At 33.7% G+C, this 19017-nt stretch overlaps 1 protein-coding gene across 11 annotated transcripts in view; it reads left to right on the top strand.

Moving 5' to 3' along the window:
- The window catches only part of ZNF280D (zinc finger protein 280D), a 96155-nt gene that overhangs the window by 41225 nt on the left and 35913 nt on the right, over positions 1-19017 (top strand). For all 11 annotated transcript variants that reach the window (XR_005882584.1, XM_040969012.1, XM_040969006.1 and 8 more), the window contains 8 exons: positions 138-255; positions 2682-2852; positions 2989-3098; positions 10030-10253; positions 13189-13346; positions 14450-14550; positions 15801-15947; positions 17948-18082. Coding sequence is in view for 10 of the 11 variants with exons in the window: in XM_040969012.1 (XP_040824946.1) it covers positions 138-255; positions 2682-2852; positions 2989-3098; positions 10030-10253; positions 13189-13346; positions 14450-14550; positions 15801-15947; positions 17948-18082 (1164 nt within the window). In the remaining variant the exon portion in view is untranslated. The remainder of the gene's footprint in view (positions 1-137; positions 256-2681; positions 2853-2988; positions 3099-10029; positions 10254-13188; positions 13347-14449; positions 14551-15800; positions 15948-17947; positions 18083-19017) is intronic.

Here is a 19017-nt window from a genome sequence, read left to right as displayed (position 1 = left end):
TTTAACTTATTTACAATTAACTTATCAAAGCTATCCTTAGAATATTGTCAGATAATTAAATTTCCATTTATAGCATTTATATAATAAATGATTATGTTGAATAAATATTATATTCTCGATTTAAAATGTTTTGACAGGGTTCTGTAACAAACTCCTTGCAAGTTGTATCTAATAGTGCTCCGGAGTTACTGTTTGACTTGACCCGGGATGTAAGCTTATCACATTTTCAAGGTGGACCAACAGTTTCTGTAGCAGGTAGGTTTGTAATTTTTTTCATAAAGATTAAAAAAATAAACTGTATATGTAATTGACTTTGAAACCTATACCCTGGTGTATTATGTTTCATATTTCCAAAGGTAGAATGCTGCTTACTAATTATTGAATGCCTTGGTTGGGTGATTTTTTATATATTTTCCTTCTTCTTCTAAAGTAGACCCACGGCTTTGAGCTAATTCTTACTTGGAGCCAACTTTTTAATTCCATTTTCTGTTAGTTTTTGAAGCATTCATATATGAATTTTATTCTCACTCTATTTCACACAGGGCTCTTTGATTCCCAAGTAAGTGAAATATGAAAGTGAATTACAAGATTTAAAGGTCTAGACAATAAGCAGTTGTTATAAATGATAATGTGCAGTGGTATGATTGACAGACACTGTCTAGGGAAATAGGGGAATTTTGAGAAGACTGAATTTGAGCTTGATCGTAATGAGGAAAGAACATGGGAAGTAGCATGAGCCAATGAGATCAGAAATCAGTAAGGATAGGGTCAGATTTTAAGCAAATGTAAATTTAAATAAGATTTTATTTAATGTTGAGATTTCTTTTTTTGAATCATTTCTTGTATTTAGTGTCTATTTCTGTCATCTAGTGTGCTTAATTTATAATATCCGTGCTCATTGGGTTTTCAAGTGCTAGTGAGATTACACAGAATTTTCCCCATGTCACTGCTGTGATTCTATCAGTAATCAAGTGATTTAATAATGAGGAAAAAAACATTTTGTGTTACCTTAAGGTGAATAGAGAGACACTAATTAGAGTAATACCAGTATTGGCATGTTTGACCTTTATAAGTAATTTTTGTTTTCTCTTTTGAAGTAAGTTAATATGTAAAGTATTCCATTAGTAACAGTAATAGGTATCACTTATTGTGGAGTATACCAAGTGTTTCATTAGGTGCTTTAAAGAAATTATTATTACAATTTTCCTTAAAATAGCTTTATAAAACATGATGTAACTAACTTTAGAAAGGAGAAAACTGAAAGAAAAAGAAAAATGTGAACATACTTAGCAAGAAGGAATAGAATTTGTTTTTGACTTTACCTTTTCTCATTCAAATGATTGAATTATTTCTGGTGTGTTTACTTTACCTCTATATTTTTTGATATATTGAGAGCATTTTAAATTTGATGTGCAGTTTTAGAATTTTTTTTTACAAATTATAGTTATGTATTTAAAAGTTTTTGAAAATTAATTTATTGTTTTTATTTGAAAGGCAGATTTACAGATAGATAAGAGATGTTCCATCTGCTGGTTCCCTCCTCAAATGGCCACATAGGGCAGAGCTGAGCCCGTTCAAAGCCAGGAACCAGGAGCTCCCTCTAGTTCTCCCATGAGGGTGTGGGGGCCCAAGGACTTGAACTATCATCCACGGCTTTCACAGGCGAGCAGGAGGGAGCTGCACCAGAAGTGGAGCACTGGGACATGAACTAGTGTCCATATGGGACGCTGGTACGCAGGCGCAGGCTTGGCCTACTAATCTAGGGTGCTAGCCCCATGTTTTTGTTTTTGTTTTTGTTTTTTTGTTTGTTTTTTTCAAAAAGTTTCAATTGGTCCAAGTACAGTCTTAAATATCCTCATTTCTCTTGCTAATGCTCTAAAAATGGCTAAACTTTTTTAGCTTTAGGATAATTTTCAAATGAAAAGGTATAGAAATGAAATCCATATCCAAATAAAATTTAGTGTGAAAATCTAATACATAAAAGAGGAGGGAGTTTCTGTCACACATACCCCGTATATTCCTCAAAATGAGCCCATTAAGCTCTGGGTACATATTGCAAAAATCATTATGCCAACTATTTCTATTATACACTCTTTCAAATGAGTGATTTCATTCAGAGCTGTTTCTACTCTGTACTAGCCAGTATGTGTAATATCACCTAAATTCTTGAATGAAGCAGTTCTCAGATGGAAAACCTTCCCATTTCATGTTCTACATTATTTAATAAAAAAGCATCTTAAGAGTCTGTAAGGTTTTTTTTTGTGTGTTTTTAACAAATACCACTTATTGTTGACAAACAGTGGTACTTTCAAAGTATTTATGTAAACACTGAAAAAGCATTCATTTGTAGAAACAATTGAGAGTAATATTTTTTGCTTTATCTTTTGGCTTTGGATATTTTGATCTGGTTTCTTTAATAGTAGTTTTTTTTTTTATTTGAAGCCAATTCAGAGTCTTCTTGCATGAAAAACAATTCATAAATTATTTAATTACATGAAGTCCATAATAATTGTTCTAAGTTCTTTCTTTATGCCTACTGAATTTGGATCACTCAGCTTTTATTATTGTTGTCGTTTGCATGATAATTTGATTAACTTTAACTTTTGAAATACTTTTACTTTGTTGCAAGCAAATTTTAAAATGTTTTAAAATACTTTTTTCTACTATTTAAACCATTCAAGGTGTGAATGAAAATTCATTTTTATCAAAACGTCCTTCTGCTTCTGAAGCCAACAGTGTTAGTCCAAAAAAGCCCAAGCCCGGTGAAAATGTTCCTGGAACAAATTCTTCAGCTGTATTCCCTTCAGTTACATCTCCTTCAGTGACCCCTCCCCAGGCAGTGCCATCAAAGGGTAAGTAAGATATGACAAATAAAAAGAAATTAGCTTTATTTTAGGAATTGTTGTAAATTTCAAAAACTATTACTAATGACTATTTAAGATTAAAAAGTGATGATTTTAAATCTCAAGTATCTTGGATGTATTTTAGGTACAAATGCCTCATCGAATCAATCTAAAAATGGAACACCTTTTCCAAAAGCTTGTCCAAAGTGCAATATTCATTTCAATCTTTTGGATCCTCTGAAAAATCACATGAAGGTAAAATTCTTTCAAACTTTTATTTTTTAAGAATTCTGCAAATTTGTTTATTGATTTGTTCAGATTTATTTCTGTACGTAAAATTTAAATTCAATATGATTATTTTTTATTGGATTTGAGAATTCTTTCTAAATAATTTTTAGGGTTTATTTGTTTATTTGAAAAGCACAAATAGAGAAGGAGAGACAGAGATCTTTGTTTTCTGGTTTGCTCCTTAAATGGCTGCAGTGGATGGGGCTGGCCCAGGCCCAAGCCAGGAGCTTGGAAACTGCTTCCTGATTGTGAGTGGCAGGTGTCCATGCATGCCAGACATCTGCTGTTTTACCAGGTGCATTAGCAAGGAGGTGGATTGGAAGTAGAGCAGACAGGGTTCAAGCTAGTGTTCAAACAGGGAAGCAGTGTTAAGCACAAAAGCTTAAACCCACTGTGCCTCAATGCTGGCCTCTGAATGTTTTTTATTCTTAAGATTTGCTTATTTTTTGAAAGTCAGAGTTACAGAGCTAGGGCCAGAAAGACTGACAGAGAGAGAAACAGAGGGAGAGGAAGAATTAAGAATTCCATGTACTAGTTCACTCCCTTAATGTTTGCAGCAGCCAGAGTTAGGTCAGTTCAAACCCAGGAATTTGTTTTGGGTCTCCTACATGGGTGCAAGGGCTCCAAAACCTGGGTCATATTCCGCTGCTTTTTCAGGCACGTAACAGAGCTGGATTAGAAGTGAAGCAACTAGGAGTTGAACCAATGCTCTTATGGGATATCAGCCAAGAATTATCGCATTTAAAAATTTTAAAAATTGACTTTCATGTATAATTGTAGTATATTTTTGTGTGAATGTATATGTATACATACATATATGTACACGTATGTATACACATATATCTGCACCTGAACACACTAGCAGCCATTTTCCAGAATTTATGTTATAACATTGCTTATTTACATTGGAGACTACCAAGACATCATAGAATATTCATATAATAGAACACTGCATCATTTTAACAAAGAAAATAATCTGTAATAGGTAATAATATAGAAGAATTTATAAGACTTACTGTTAAACTAAGTTGAATAGACTATGAACAATGTATGTTTATATCATGAAGAAATACAAAGAAATTTTTAAATCTATAAAGGGAAATTTTAAAACTTTTTTTTAACTTTTGTTTATACATTTTTATGTATCAGTAAAGTTTTTATATGATGATATTGATTTCCTATTTGAGAAAATGTGAATTTTTTTAGATCATCATGAATGGTTTTTCATTATAAATGAAAATTGACTATTATAGAAATATTTTCAACAGAATATTTAAAATATTTAATATTCTGCAGTGATTAAGACAGTTTATCTGATATCTGGTGTTAGATATATTGCTAAGCTTTGAGTGCATTATTTGAAAAGAAATAAAATATGGGCTACTGCTGTGGCACAGTTGGTAGCTGCCTGTGAAGCATCCTATATCAAAGTGCTGGTTTGAGTCTTGGCTGTCCTACTTCTTATCAGGCTCCCTACTAATGTACCAAAGAGCGGTGGAAGTTTGCCCAAGTACTTGGGCCCCTACTTCTCTTGTGGGAGACTAGAATGAGTTCCAGTGTCCTGGCTTCAGCATGGTTCAGTCCCACCAGTTGTGGCCATTTGGGTGGGAACTAGCAAATGAAAGATCTCTTTTGTCTGTCTGTCAGTCTCTCTCTCTCTCTCTCTCTCTGTCTCTCTCTCTTTCTGTTACTCTGTCCTTCAAATAAAATAAACTCTTTTTAAAATGCATTATTTCATTTGATCCTTAGAAACTTTTTCTTAATCTACCTCTAAAATATTTTCGTTTCCCATGGTAAATATGGTCAGTATTAGTAACAAAATTTTTCTCATGTTTTCTGTTGAACTGAAATTCATCCTCAAAAAATTTGACTATAGTGCCTTCTTAAAAGACATTTTGGTTAGAAATTAAGTAAATGGAACCCCCATTTTGATGATCTTGTTATTGCTTCCATTTTCTAACAATGAATGTTGTTTTTGAGGAATCTGGGACAAGCCAGAATTGTATTTCCCTTTATTAAGTGATTTCATCTTTTTTGCCTGATTTTTATTTCTGATGTTTAATAAGTTTATAATGCCATAAGTTGGTATTTGGAATTTTGAATGTTGTGTTTAGCATATTATTCTAACCTGTGTTTGTGTTGTCCTTTGTTTGAGCACCCTTTTTTTTTAAATTGCATTTGAAAAGAACTATTTCAGTTTATTATATACCTAATATGAATTTGATGTCTTTGGCTGGTATAACTCATTTTCTTTGTGCCCTTTAAAATTTTTATTTACTTTGTTTTTATTAGTCTTATTTTACAGTGTCTGTTCACCACTATATCCCACTCAAGTTAATTTATCTGGTTCATTTTATTTTCTCCTTCTAGTTTACTTTTGTCATTCTTTTTTTTAATTGTCTTGCCATTTTTTTTTTGTTTTCGTAGTTTTTAAATAGAGGCACTTACTCACTTACCCTATTGGTGTTTTCACATTTGTTGCAAAACTTTGAACCATTGTGTCCAGATCTGCATCTGTTCCATGGCAACATGTTTTGGGGGGTTTTTAGAATAATTTTATATTCTCCTGTTATTTGGTTGCTTTTTCTTAAGTTTTTTTTTAAATTTTGGACATGAGTTCCTATCATGTTGAACAGGTTGGATTTTCTTGGACTGCTGTTTTATATAAAATCCCTTTTGGGAGGAAACCATGGATTGCCATGATAATCTCACAGCTTGCGAGTTCATTCATAACATTTGGGTAGAATGAAAAAGGCTTCCTGCAAGTATGACTTATGTGTCTGATTCTTAATGTATTACTTTTCTACTTCTGAACTGATCTTTAGGTATTTTTTAAGCTCAGCTACAGTACCTTATTTTGGGAACAAAGGATGTAACTTATGTTACAGTATCTCAACTTTAGGATGTATATTTTTACTGACATTTTCTAATATGTTTCTACTGATGAGTGCTTTTGAATTCTTTGATTTTTCAATTACCCTCCTTCTACCATCTTGGATAGTTCTTTCATATTTTGTAGTATGTGTTAATTTTGCCTGACAGTTCAGTGAAAATCAGATTTGTAGAATTTGGTTGTTATGGCTTTAGGATGACTTCCAGATGGGAAAGATAAAAATGTTGACCTTTGGTTGTTATTCAAGTGAGATACACTGTTTTAATATTTAAAAATACAATGCCAGCGCCTTTACTCTGAAAATACTACTTGAGTTATTAGGCCAGTAACAAACCAATAGAATGCAGTCTATGGAGTTGAGCTAGTGAGATGAGAATAGTGAATGTATAATAATGTGTGATTTTTTTTTCAAATCATATTAAATGGCATTAAAAATATTTGGTACTTGCAGAATGGCTCATGCAGGGAAATAACAGATTAATGAGGAGTTGGGTGCTGTAGATAAGGGCTGAAACCAAAATCTTACTAAGGCTGAGCATAGGATGACCAGTTCATCTTCAGCCATACCTAAGCCATGCAATCTCTGACTTGCTCTAGTCTCTTCAGTCTGAGCTTACTGCTTAAATTGTTTTCCAAAGGATATTTTTTGTAGGATATTTGCTTTTCTCTCAATTACTAAATCTCTACTTGCTGCTGGCTGTTGTTATTAATGGTTTGTTATTCAGCTCTTTTATAGGTATCTGAAACATTGTTTAAATTAGATTCTCTGAACCAGGTTGGTGTATTTATTTGGAAAAATGCAATCCTATCTTACTTCTCTGTAAGATCGTGTAAAAATAGAAAAGCAAGTAATTGATCATTTGTCTTGTATTTAAGCACATATGGATATTGTAAGTCACCTTTAATTCTACAGATATACCAAATCAAATATTTCTGAAGAATATAAACCTTATCACACTTACCATATATTTAAATTTTTATGTAGATTGCAGAAAGAAAAAGAGACTTAAGTGCAAAATTAGATTCAATTGAGTAACTTCTAATAAAAGTGAAATGTGATATTTGAAACATAATATTATTGACATTGCTAATTAGCCTAGTCTATATATATTGATATATTATAATTTTTCCATTATTGTGTGAGATCTTCCTGATAGGAAAAATGTAGAGAAGGAGAGAATTTTACTTGTTAAGATTGTGCCACTTACATACATGATTAGAAGTAATTATTTGAATAGCTGTAGATCCTTATTTTTTTCCATTTATGTTTACAAATTTGCATATTTTGAAAGAATTTTTTAAAAGTCCCTAAGTTTGAGCTTTTAAATACTGTATGTGTTGGAGGGGACAGTGCGGTCACATGCAGGCTAGCTCTTTGCCTGTGATGCCTGCATCCCATTTGGGTGCTGGTTCAAGTTCTGGCTGCTCCATTTCTGATATAGCTCCCTGCTAATGCCCTAGGAGAACGGCAGAGGATGGCTTAAGACCCTTGGCCCTTAGACTGATGGGAGAGCCTGGTTGAAGCTCTTGGCTCCCAGCTTCAGACTAACCAACCCAGCTCTGCCCATTGCAGCCATTTGGAGAGTGAACCCATGGGGGAAAGATCTCTCTGTCTCTGACTTTCAAGTAAAATGAATGAATGTTTTAAAAAAAATTGTGTATATCTGAGAAATAATATAGAAAAATGTGTAACAGAATTTTTCTTTTTTTTTTTTTAAAGATTTATTTTATTTTTATTGGAAAGGCGGATATACATAGAGGAGAGACAGAGAGGAAGATCTTCCATCCGATGATTCACTCCCCAAGTGAGCGCAACGGTCGATGCTATGCCGATCTGAAGCCAGGAGCCTCTTCCGGGTCTCCCAGGAGGGTGCAGGGTCCCAAAGCCTTGGGCCGTCCTCGACTGCTTTCCCAGGCCACAAGCAGGGAGCTGGAAGGGAAGCGGGGCCGCCAGGATTAGAACCGGCGCCCATATGGGATCCCGGGCGTGCAAGGCGAGGACCTTTACCACTACGCCACTGTGCCGGACCCAACAGAATTTTTCTTTATACAAAAGTTTTATTTTGGGTCTAGCAGGTGGTGTATCAGGCTGATCTTCACCCTACACCACTGGCATCCTTTATGGGTGCCAGCTTATGTCCTGGCTGCTCCATTTCCCATCCAGCTTCCCGCTTATGGCCTGGGAAATCCAGGTAGAATGAAGGGATTTTGCACCCACAAGGTAGACCCTGAATGAACTTCTGACTCCCAGCTTCTGATCAACTTTGCTCTAGCCATTAGATCAACTTGGGGAATGAATAGATGGAAGACCTCTCTCTCTCTGTCTCTTAGTTCTGTTTAAAATCTGCCTTTTTTTAAAAGGAAAATTTTATTCTAAAGGCACAGTGACAGAGAGGTAGAAAGGGAGAAACAGATAAAGAGATCTCTCTGCTTGTTTAGCTACCTCCAACCCCTACCATCTTATCCCCCATCACCCCCACCTCACCAACCCCACTTCAAAGTGCTGAGTTAGTCTGAAGCCAGGAGCTCTGTCATGGTCTCCCACATGAGTGTCAGGAGTCAAGCCACTCAGGCCATGCTCTTCTGCCTTTCCAGGCTTACTGGCAGGAAGCTGGATTGGAAGCAGAGCAAGTAGGAGTCAAACTGCTCTTTGATACAGGGTGCTGGGACTTAACCTGCTGTACCACAGTGCCAACCTAGTGAAACTTTTCTTATCTATATCTGTTATGGTTTCATTTCAACTGTGGTCTGCTGGGAGTTTAAAGCTGAAAAGAATTGTACTACATCAGGAAACAAATGTATTTGCCTTAATTTTACATGTGGTTTCTACCTTAATTCCTAATTACCATTTGATTATATCATTTTTATGTATAATTTTATTCAGTTTTCTTTGTGTTTTTTTTTTGTAGTTATTTTTTTTCTTTGGCAAGTTGACAAGTGAAACAAAATGAAAGCAATGCCACATTGAAGGAAATGTTACAGATCTGTCCTGGAGTAAAGGCCCATGTAATGAAAAATATTTAACCAGTTACCTAACATGTAGCAAAAGAGGAAGTAGATGTTGTTAGAGAATTGTGTATAGATTTTTAAACTTTTTTATGTTGCTACTAGTGACATAAATATTTTTAGCAAGCATTTATGTTGTAAGAGAAGTGCCTGTGTTGTTTGTAAGAAAACACAGCTTTTGGGCCTCATCTCTAGATATTGTAGTTTAGTCCCTTTGACATATAGTATAGGAATTAGCATGTTAACAAGCACTTATTTTTCTAATTTTGGTCTTTCTCTGATTGCACTCAGAGAAAAATTGTCCTAAGAGAAATCCTACAACTGACAGTTTACAGTTGCTGAATTAATTATATCTTGTTTTAGAATATACTTAATGTATGAAAAAAATCTGTTTGTATGAAATCTTGATTCCTCTCCAAATATTTAAGCATTCTGAATTTAAGACAATTTTTGAAGTTTTCAAGATGAAACTAAGACCTGGTTTTGTTTTTTGTGTGTGTGTGTGCGCTCCACACATTTTTAGTGCCTTGAGTCTGGAAACTGACAGATTACCTGTTTCAAAGTCCAGTTCAAGTCAAGCTTTATGAAATTCTGTTTCTTTTAAAATAATTAGACATGCACTTTAAGGTTCATGAACTATATTTCCCTCCTATACTGTATCATGATATTAATATGAAATATATGATTTTTCATTAAGGGATAAATTATTATAAAATACTTACATTTGGACAGGTAAATTGCATTTAAAAGCTGCTAAATCTATAGTCCAGTCCTGACATTTTTCATTTCTCTTTGAAAAAAAAATTTTTTTTTTTGCTGTATTAGGGATTGTCTGAACTTTTTTGTATTTGTGCAAGCACTATGAATTTTTGGCAACTCTTTTTGTATATATTACCGAGCATTGTTTTACATGGTCTGGCCTTAGTTGTAAATGTAGAATCATTTTTTTTGCTATTTAATTTTTGAAAAAATAAATAAGCCTTTTTTTCTCTCTTTCAGTATTGTTGTCCAGACATGATAAATAGCTTTTTGGGGCTGGCTAAAACAGAGTTTTCAAGTACAACAAATAAAAGTAAGACTGTTGATTCAGAGAAAGGAAAATTGATCATGTTAGTTAATGACTTTTATTATGGAAAACATGAAGGAGATGTCCAGGAAGAACAGAAGACTCATACAACCTTTAAATGCTTCAGTTGCTTGAAAGTCTTAAAAAATAATATTAGGTATGTAAATGCTTATTTTTGTTTCTGCTTAAAAATTGAAATGTTTTAGATACAAATGTTGAGTCTTTGTCTTATATTTTTCAGTGCCGCTTTAAATGAGCAGTTTTAACATTTTCCTTTCAAAACAAAGGCAGAATTTCTCAATGAAAAGCATTTGTTCTTTTTTATATTTTGGTGCTTGATTTCTAGATCCACATAAAGTGTTTCTTATATGTTTCTTAAGAAATAATTTTTACTGCATATTTTTACTTCTTCAGCTGTGTTTGCTTTTCATTTTTCTTTACTTCTTTATGTTTGTCCAGTTGGACACACTAATATTATTTAATGCCCAAATGTTTTAGCTGATATTTATAATTTTTTAACCTTTACCATTTGGGAAAAGGATCTACTTTGGAGAGGCACCAGTTGTAGGAAACCTAATTTTTTTTATTTTAAAATTTAACACCTTTGAAAAAAAGATAATTTCCAATGGAATTTTGAAGATATTATTTATAAATACATATTTTAAATTTTAGGCATTTAAGCTTTGTAAACTTTGAGTTACATGATATACTATGTATAAAGCTATCATCCTATGTAAGTTAATAACAAGAACAAAGTAACAAGACAGATCAATGGTATTTTTCATTGGTTATATAGTTTGACGTTTTATACTAGGTAAGATTGTTTTCCCATCATTTTCTTATAAAATTTTTTCTGATATTGAAGTTTTAAAAATGTAGCGTTGGCCATTTGTATACCTAGCACCCTGGTTCTATCCTTAACATTGTACTATGCTTCATTTGTATATATTTTTTCATTGTTCTACCTAGTGTTTGGTATTTTTGACACATTTCAGAATGTATTGCAAGCACTAGAGTATTTTCCACAAGTGAGATGTGTGTTTAAAAACATAAACCTGTACTTCGCCTTTTTATGTTTATTCTTAATAATTGTCTTTTATAGTTTGCACGCTGAAGCATCTGTAATGAAACTCTGGGTCCAGCTTTTATATAGTTGCTGTGATTTCTGGAGAAAAATCCTGAAGTATACTGCAATACTTCGTTGTAATAATTGTTAATGATTTCTGTATGATAGCACTTTATCATTTTCCAAGTTCTATTGCATCCTTAATTTTATATGAATTTTTCGTAGTTCTTCACATTCTTTTATCACGTTTCAATAGCCTCCAGTGTTCTGTGGTCCAGGAGTTTAACAGAAAGAAAATTGTGCTGTAAAATAGAACAGTGAACAACTATTATAGAAGGACTTTGCCATCTATTTCCATTTTCCTTCTGTTTTGTAGTAAAATACCCCAGGATGTCCTGATAGCTAATAGGGTAAAATGAGTAGAGTGAGGCTCACTGATTTCCTTAGTTTCTTGTTCAGTGTTAGGTATATGTTAATGTAAGTTATTTCAGCAGTGACTCTCTGGATTTATTTTTGTGAGTAGCCCATTCAGTATGAAACATGAAAAATGACTAGTTATATGAGTATAAATCGTCAGAATAATGAAAAATTTTAAATAAACTGCTAAAGATTGAGCATTTTAAAATATGGATTATTTACTTAATGTAACTAACGTTAAATACCTATGACTAAAGTGAAATAAATAATGTTACTTTAATTTTTCCTTTTATAAACTGGGAAGGCAAGGAAGGCTAAGAATTTCTACTGTGTTCTGTTGTGTGTGTGTTTGTGTGTTTCCCTACGTTGGGTGTCACTAAAACAGATTTTATTTATTTTGTTCTGTGACAGTTTTTGCAGGAAGCTTGCCTTTCCCCCACCCCAACTTCCAAGTATGGATTTGAAAAAATGTGATCTCTTGATGAAAGATCCTATAACAAAAGAGAAACAGCTGATCCTATAATTAAGGGAGAGACAGCTGATACGTAGATATACTTAAAGTACTTGAAACTATGTGCCAGAAGTTTAGTGGCTCATGACCTTTTTCTATATGAAAATAATTAAGGCTAGGGTTTTCTGCAGTGTCTATAGAGCTGGTGTTAAAAATCATAGGAGAAATTTCAAAAGACACCATGACCTGCACTAATGAGCACTAATATTTGTGTGTGTGAAAAAGAGATGTTACAATCTTCGTAATGATGATTATTCAGACTGGTGACATTATTAGTTCCTTTCCAGATTACTTTTTGTGTGTGTGATTCACAGTGAATAACTTAATAGTTGACAAATGTAAAAATTGTTTCGATTAAAAAGCTCTGGTTTGACATTCAGCAAAAACTTCAGTACACTCTTCTAAGTAGGTGTTCCATTTATATTGTACTCTCTTCTGTTAAAGGTCGTAGTTCCTGCTCATAAGAAGCCTTTTAGGGAAGCTGAAAAAGCACAATGTAAAACTGAAAAATGGACATTGCCTGCAAAGGGCACAGTCTGCAAGTGAACAGTCTGTACTAACAGTAAACTGGTGGTATTAAGTAAAACAAAAGGTTCTTGTAATTGTAGGCATTAAAATTACCCTTACATGTATTTGGAAATCAAGACACAGTGAAAATACCAGTAAGCTGTCTCTGAAGCATCTGGAATCTATTGTGTATCTTCAAAGCCGTAAAAGATCTCTCTCTTGACTCTGTAGCTGTTTTTGGTGGTAGGATTTTCTTCCTTTCAGTATGTTTAAAATATGAGAAGTATGTCAGCTATGGAAAAGAGCCCTGCTATTTTTATCTTAAAAAATTTTATTTTATCTGAAGTAATGACTTAAGAATTACATCATTAGTGATATTTCAGATAACTACATTAATGATGTTTTTTTTTTAAAGTGAAAAGGTTTAGCCAAATCATTTAAATTAAGTGAATTAAGCATTACACCTTTCTGGAAGACTAAGGCTTTCCATTTTATTTTAAGTAATTGATCTCTTTTAAGATATAGGTTCAGACACTTGCGAGATTTTCTGTTTAAATCTGAACTTTTGCACCTGTTGACAATCATTTATAGGTTTATGAACCACATGAAACATCATTTGGAACTTGAGAAGCAGAGCAGTGAGAGCTGGGAAAACCACACCACCTGCCAGCACTGCTACCGTCAGTTTCCCACACCATTTCAGCTGCAGTGTCACATCGAAAGTACACACACTCCCCATGAATTTTCTAGTAAGTTACAATTTCATGTAACTTGCTTTGATGATACAAATTGTGGAAAAAACTTAAATCTATTTGAAAAGCAAGAGTAAGAAATAGGCTTTGAAATTTGAAGAAAAATTGAAAATTTTCATTTTGATCTTTCTTAAATTTTTAGATCAAGTTAGCTAATAAAAATTAAAATCTCTCTTGAAATATGAATATTCCATTGTGATCACTGGCTGGGCATAACCTGTGCTTTATATGTGGGGACTAAGCTAGAAGTTTCAGATCATATGATACCAGTCTCTTCATTTAAACTTTAGTTAGAAAAGTAACAGTTGTAGTTTTTAAAAAATCTTTTCTCATTATGAAAGGGGAAAATGGAGAGGGAGGAGGGGGAGGACGAGGGAGAAGTCCCTATACCTACAAAACTGTATTTTTGGAAAATAAAAAGAAAATCATCCTTTCAATTTAAAAATATTTTAGAATCTTTTTTTCCCCATTTAAAAAATGCTTTTATTTGACAGGCAGAGAGACAAGGACAGAGTAACAGAGAGGAAGAGATAGGATGACTTAGAGATCGCTGCTGTGCCACTGCCTGGGAGCTGGAAACAGTCCAGGTCTCCTGTGTGATTGGCACAGACCCAGCTGCTGGAGCCATCACTTGCCTCCAAGGGTGTGCATTTTTAGAATTGGGAATGCTGACAGTGCTTGAATCCAGGAGCACAAATATGAGATGTGGGTTACTGAGTAGCATCTTCACCCATTGTGCTCAGTGCCCACCACTACGATTATAGTTAAAATAGCAGATATTGGAGCTGAATATATTGTATGCAAATCCCACAGCTGCTTTTAAATACAGATATATGATTTCAAGTAATTTACCTAATTTACCTAATACTTGGATAGTGAGGATAAAAGATAGACTGTCTTTATAGTGTTGTTACACAGATTGAGTTAATTAATGTAATAAAGTTCTTTGTGTGTTTGGCACACAGCTACCATACTATTGATTGTTCATCCCCATTGCCATTGCAACTAATATTATTGTCAGTTTTGATAAAGATGTATGAAGTGTTTATTTTAGGTTTATATCCTAGTAAGTTATAATGCTGTGTCCCTTCAACTTTCAGCAATTTGTAAAATCTGCGAATTATCATTTGAGACAGAACATGTTCTTTTGCAACATATGAAGGACAATCATAAACCTGGTGAGATGCCGTATATTTGCCAGGTACACACAGATTTTATTACATTAATCCTGTGTTTGTTGGGCTGGTTTCTCTTTTTTCTTTTTACAATTTAAACTTGTTAGACCTGAAGTCAGCATAATTTGTTTTCTATAAAAGTAAAAATGGTAAGTAAAACTAAATATTTCATTCTTGTCATGCTTGTATCCATGTGCTTCAAAACGTTAGTGGAAAATGGAATTAAAAGATGTTTGTGTTGGTACAGTTTTTAAATCTATGCATCATTTTTCATAATACGAATTTTCATAAGCCTATTTGAAGACCATATGCATGGATTTGGAAATTTTTTGAACAAAAATAAAATTTTTTCACTGTATTTTCTGTTAATTTTTGCTTTGTTCAGTCTCTGTTGTGACTAGTCATCTCTGTTGTCATAACACAAAAGCAGCCATAGACAATGAGTGGATAAATGGATGTGTCTGTTTTCCAACAAAACTGTATCTGGGTGTTAAATTGAGTTTGATATAATTTTAATATTTCAGAAAATATATTAGTTTTTAATTTTTATATTCATATTTAGATAAATATGGCAGCTAGAAGACCCTCTTGTAGTTAAATTATCAGTAAAAAGTTCCTTGGTGTAAGTATTCATTTCATGAGGTGAGAGCAGGGAGCTGGATTTGGCTCAGATGCTGGTGTTTTCGCCCATCCGTTTATGAGGCAGATAAGTGCCTTAATAGAGAAAGACAAACGTGTGGACTTATCTTACCATATGGGGAGAATGTAAGTATGCAAAGGGAAAAAAGATGTTGTTAGCTTCAAAGAACGCTAGTGAATGCTTTGGGATTCTTTCTTTCTTTTTTTTTTTTTCCCCCAGAATTTAAAGAAATAAGAAAGCAAGAGAAAGATCAGTTGCTACTGCAGTATCCTGGAGCATTATGATCGAATGGAGAATGCTCTTTATATGCAGAGGATACATTTAAAGAGCAGGAGACTAGAATTGGAAAGTTCAAGTCAAGATAGGGAATGATAAATAAAAATTTTCATTAGAAAAAAAGAGAATCTAGTTGATTTGAGACGTATTCCCTAACCTTAAAGATAACTTAACCTGTATCAAAGATTATCTTTTGATAGAATTCATTCTCATCATTAGTGGAATTCATGTTAGTTTAGGCATCAGAGCTGCATTAATAGTACAAAATGATCTTCCAAACAATTGGTTCATCCTTGTTATTTTTTAACTGTGTGTCAGTTGCTAATGTTCAAATTGAAATAAACCTTCTTCAATTTCTAGGTTTGCAATTATAGATCATCATCATTTTCTGATGTAGAAACTCATTTCAGAACATCTCATGAAAACACTAAGAACTTGCTATGTCCATTTTGCCTCAAAGTTATTAAAATTGCAACACCCTATATGCACCATTACATGAAGCATCAGGTGAGAGTTACCAGTTCTTATTTGTTCTTGTTGCAGTACCAAAAGGATGGAGTATGACATAGAACGTTGGTTAGATTCATTTTTTAAAGATTTATTTATTTTTATTGGAAAGGCAGATATACAGAGAGGAGGAGAGACAAAGAGGAAGATATTCTATCCGATGATTCATACCCCAAGCAGCCACAACGACTGGAGCTGAGCCAGTCCGAAGTCAGGAGTCAGGAGCTTCTTCTGGGTCTCCCAAGCAGGAGCAGAGTCCCAAAACTTTGGGCCGTCCCTGACTGCTTTCCCAGACCACAGGCAGGGAGCTGGATGGGAAGCGGGGCTGCCAGGATTAGAACCTGCACCATATGGGATCCCGGCGCATTCAAGGCAAGGACTTTAGTCATTAGGCTATCACACTGGGCCCAGTTAGATTTATTTTGCAAAGGAGGCAGAGTTCCAGATCACATTAGTTTGTAAATTGTGATGAATGATTTATAAAACTTCTTTTTATTTCCATTATGTAGCTGTTAGTAACAAAAGTTCTGAAAGAGAAGAAAAAGGGATGCCTGAATATGAGAGAAAAAGAGGAAGAATGGAATTTATAAAAGATTGGTTATTTCAGAGTCAAGTGGTAGATATGGGGTCATTTGGGGGGCGGTTAGGATAAGGGAAAAGTTGAATTTGGACTGAGAAAGAAAAGGTTGAGAACTCATAATTGTGTTCCCTTTTTTTTCTATTCAAACTTTATTTCCATTTACTAACTTCCCATTTGATTGAGAGAACCTGACGTCATTGCCCCAAAGTGGGCTTTTGTAACTACATGCCAAAGAAAACAATTATGATACTACTTGATTCTGAATTCGAGCTATATTTAGATCGTAGATTGTTTATTGCATAACTTCTAACAGTTGCACTATGTAATTTGGGGGACCCAGTGTTAGTACTTGTATTCTTTCCTAGAGTTCTGATGTTATGTTTATTAATCAATTAAACCATCTTTTGTTCTGGCTAAATTTTTTGTTCCAAATTGGACTTTTTCTGAGTGCTTGGAAAAGCCGTAGTGGTTTTATCAAAACAGAAGCAACTGAATCGACTAAATCTGATTATGGGATCAACTTTTGCACACTGACTACACAGTTTAATCAAAGTTTACAATTGTGTTTAAATGAAAGTGTTGATGGATCTGGCAGAATTTTAGAGAAGATACTCTCGAATATGCATATACTTTTAAGTTGTATATGCATGTAAGTTGCATATCTTTTGTTTTAATGAAAGTATATAAGTTAAAAGAATTGCAGTTTAGTGACTTGTAGAATAAACCTGTTTTTTTCTGTGGCAAAGTGAGATTTTTCAGGGTTCTCAGTTTCTGTCTGTAATGAGAGGACGGAGTTTAAGGAGGGATTCAGTAAGAGGTTCCTAACCAGTTTAGTAGATTGTTGTTAGTTGTTGTGTTTTATACTTTCATATCTACATGGTCTTAGCAGTATCCACCACCCACCTAAGATTATTTCAGTTCCAATTAGAGGCTCAGTCCCCTCAGTTGTACTTGTCCTATCTTGAGTGCTCATCAGTAACCACAATGGCTACAGTGCTGATCAATGCAGCTCTAGATCTTGTCACTATTAGGTGATTTTATTAGACAACACTGCTTCATACAAACATTCCTGTAACATAACCTTCTTTGAATTGTCTGGTTAGATTTATTTTGTCTTAAAACATTAATTTTGCCAACTTGTTAATCAAATGGAAATAGAACAAATTAAAAATAAAAATAAACAAAACAAATCTTTAAAAAAAAAAGTGATTTCTTTTCCCTAGGTAAAACATAATATAGCTCACTTTCATATCAAAATACTAATATTTGTGTAAAAACTGAAATAATATTTTGGAATTAGTTATGTTGTGAAGCTACACACATTTTAAGGTAATTTATGCATCGTTTAATCTAGGTAGAACAACCTTGTGACAAAGGATTTAAACTTACAGGGATGATTATTATTTTGCCTTCTAAACAGAAAAAAGGAATACATCGTTGTACAAAATGCAGATTGCAATTTTTGACATGCAAAGAGAAAATGGATCACAAGACTCAGCATCATCGAACATTTATAAAACCTAAACAACTAGAAGGATTGCCTCCTGGGACAAAAGTGAGTTCAAATACGTTGTATTTTAGCATCATATTTAATACGATTTAGTTTATTTTTTGAATATATTTTTAAAGATGACTTCTGATTTTATTACAATTTAAATTTAGGTTTTATAATACTTTTGCTTAAAAAGAAAAACTTGTAAATATTGTTTTGTGGTCCATGAAGGATGTTATGTTGAAATGGTATTTTGTTGTAAAAAAAGAAGTGCAACCAGATGAACTGTTTCCTGTGCCAGCGGGTTGTTTCAGTACTGTGTAGCCTGTTTTGAGCTACTCCAGTTGGCCTTATGTATGTTAGTTTTAGCTTTTGGAGAATAAAATGCTTTATGTCAGGAATCCAGTTTTATTTATCTTTGTATCCCCAGCATCTGGTACAGCACCTTGAATACCATAGGTTCATTTTCAAATGTTTGTTGAAGTTGTTATGAATGAGTATACTCTCAGAGAAGCAAGTTCTGCTGCTGGATAGCATTGTGTTTTAAATCAGCAAACACATGTCTGACTGCATACTGATGATTCTAATTTACTTTTCCGTTTTTGCCTTACGTACATCTGTTTTCTCTGACTTCTCTATATACAGTCAGCTCTTGAATATTTGCTCCAGTGGAGGGAAACAGAGGCATGGATAATCCAAAGTGAAATAATCCCCAAAACATTTATATTTGGCTTGGGTACTTTGAGTGTGGGTATGTCTGTTATTTGAATTAACTAAACAATGTAAAGCCATGCTCTGAAGACCTAGAGCAAGAGAAGCTATCCAGCATCCTTCCCTGCAATCCATTCATTTCATGCTGGGACTAGACATGCAGAACACTAATGTAAGCAGTGCAGTACTCTCTCATTTTTTCCCTTATTAATAATAATAATGATGATGATAATGATACTAAATGTTCCTGTGGCACCTGAAATTAGGCTTTCAGTGTACTTTTTTTC

Source organism: Ochotona curzoniae, unplaced genomic scaffold (genome assembly GCF_017591425.1).
Source record: "Ochotona curzoniae isolate NIBS_2020 unplaced genomic scaffold, NIBS_Ocur_1.0 scaffold_4701, whole genome shotgun sequence".
NCBI lineage: Eukaryota > Metazoa > Chordata > Mammalia > Lagomorpha > Ochotonidae > Ochotona > Ochotona curzoniae.
The sequence above is the reverse complement of the archived record's forward strand: the minus strand, read 5'-3'. Positions and strand labels throughout refer to the sequence as shown.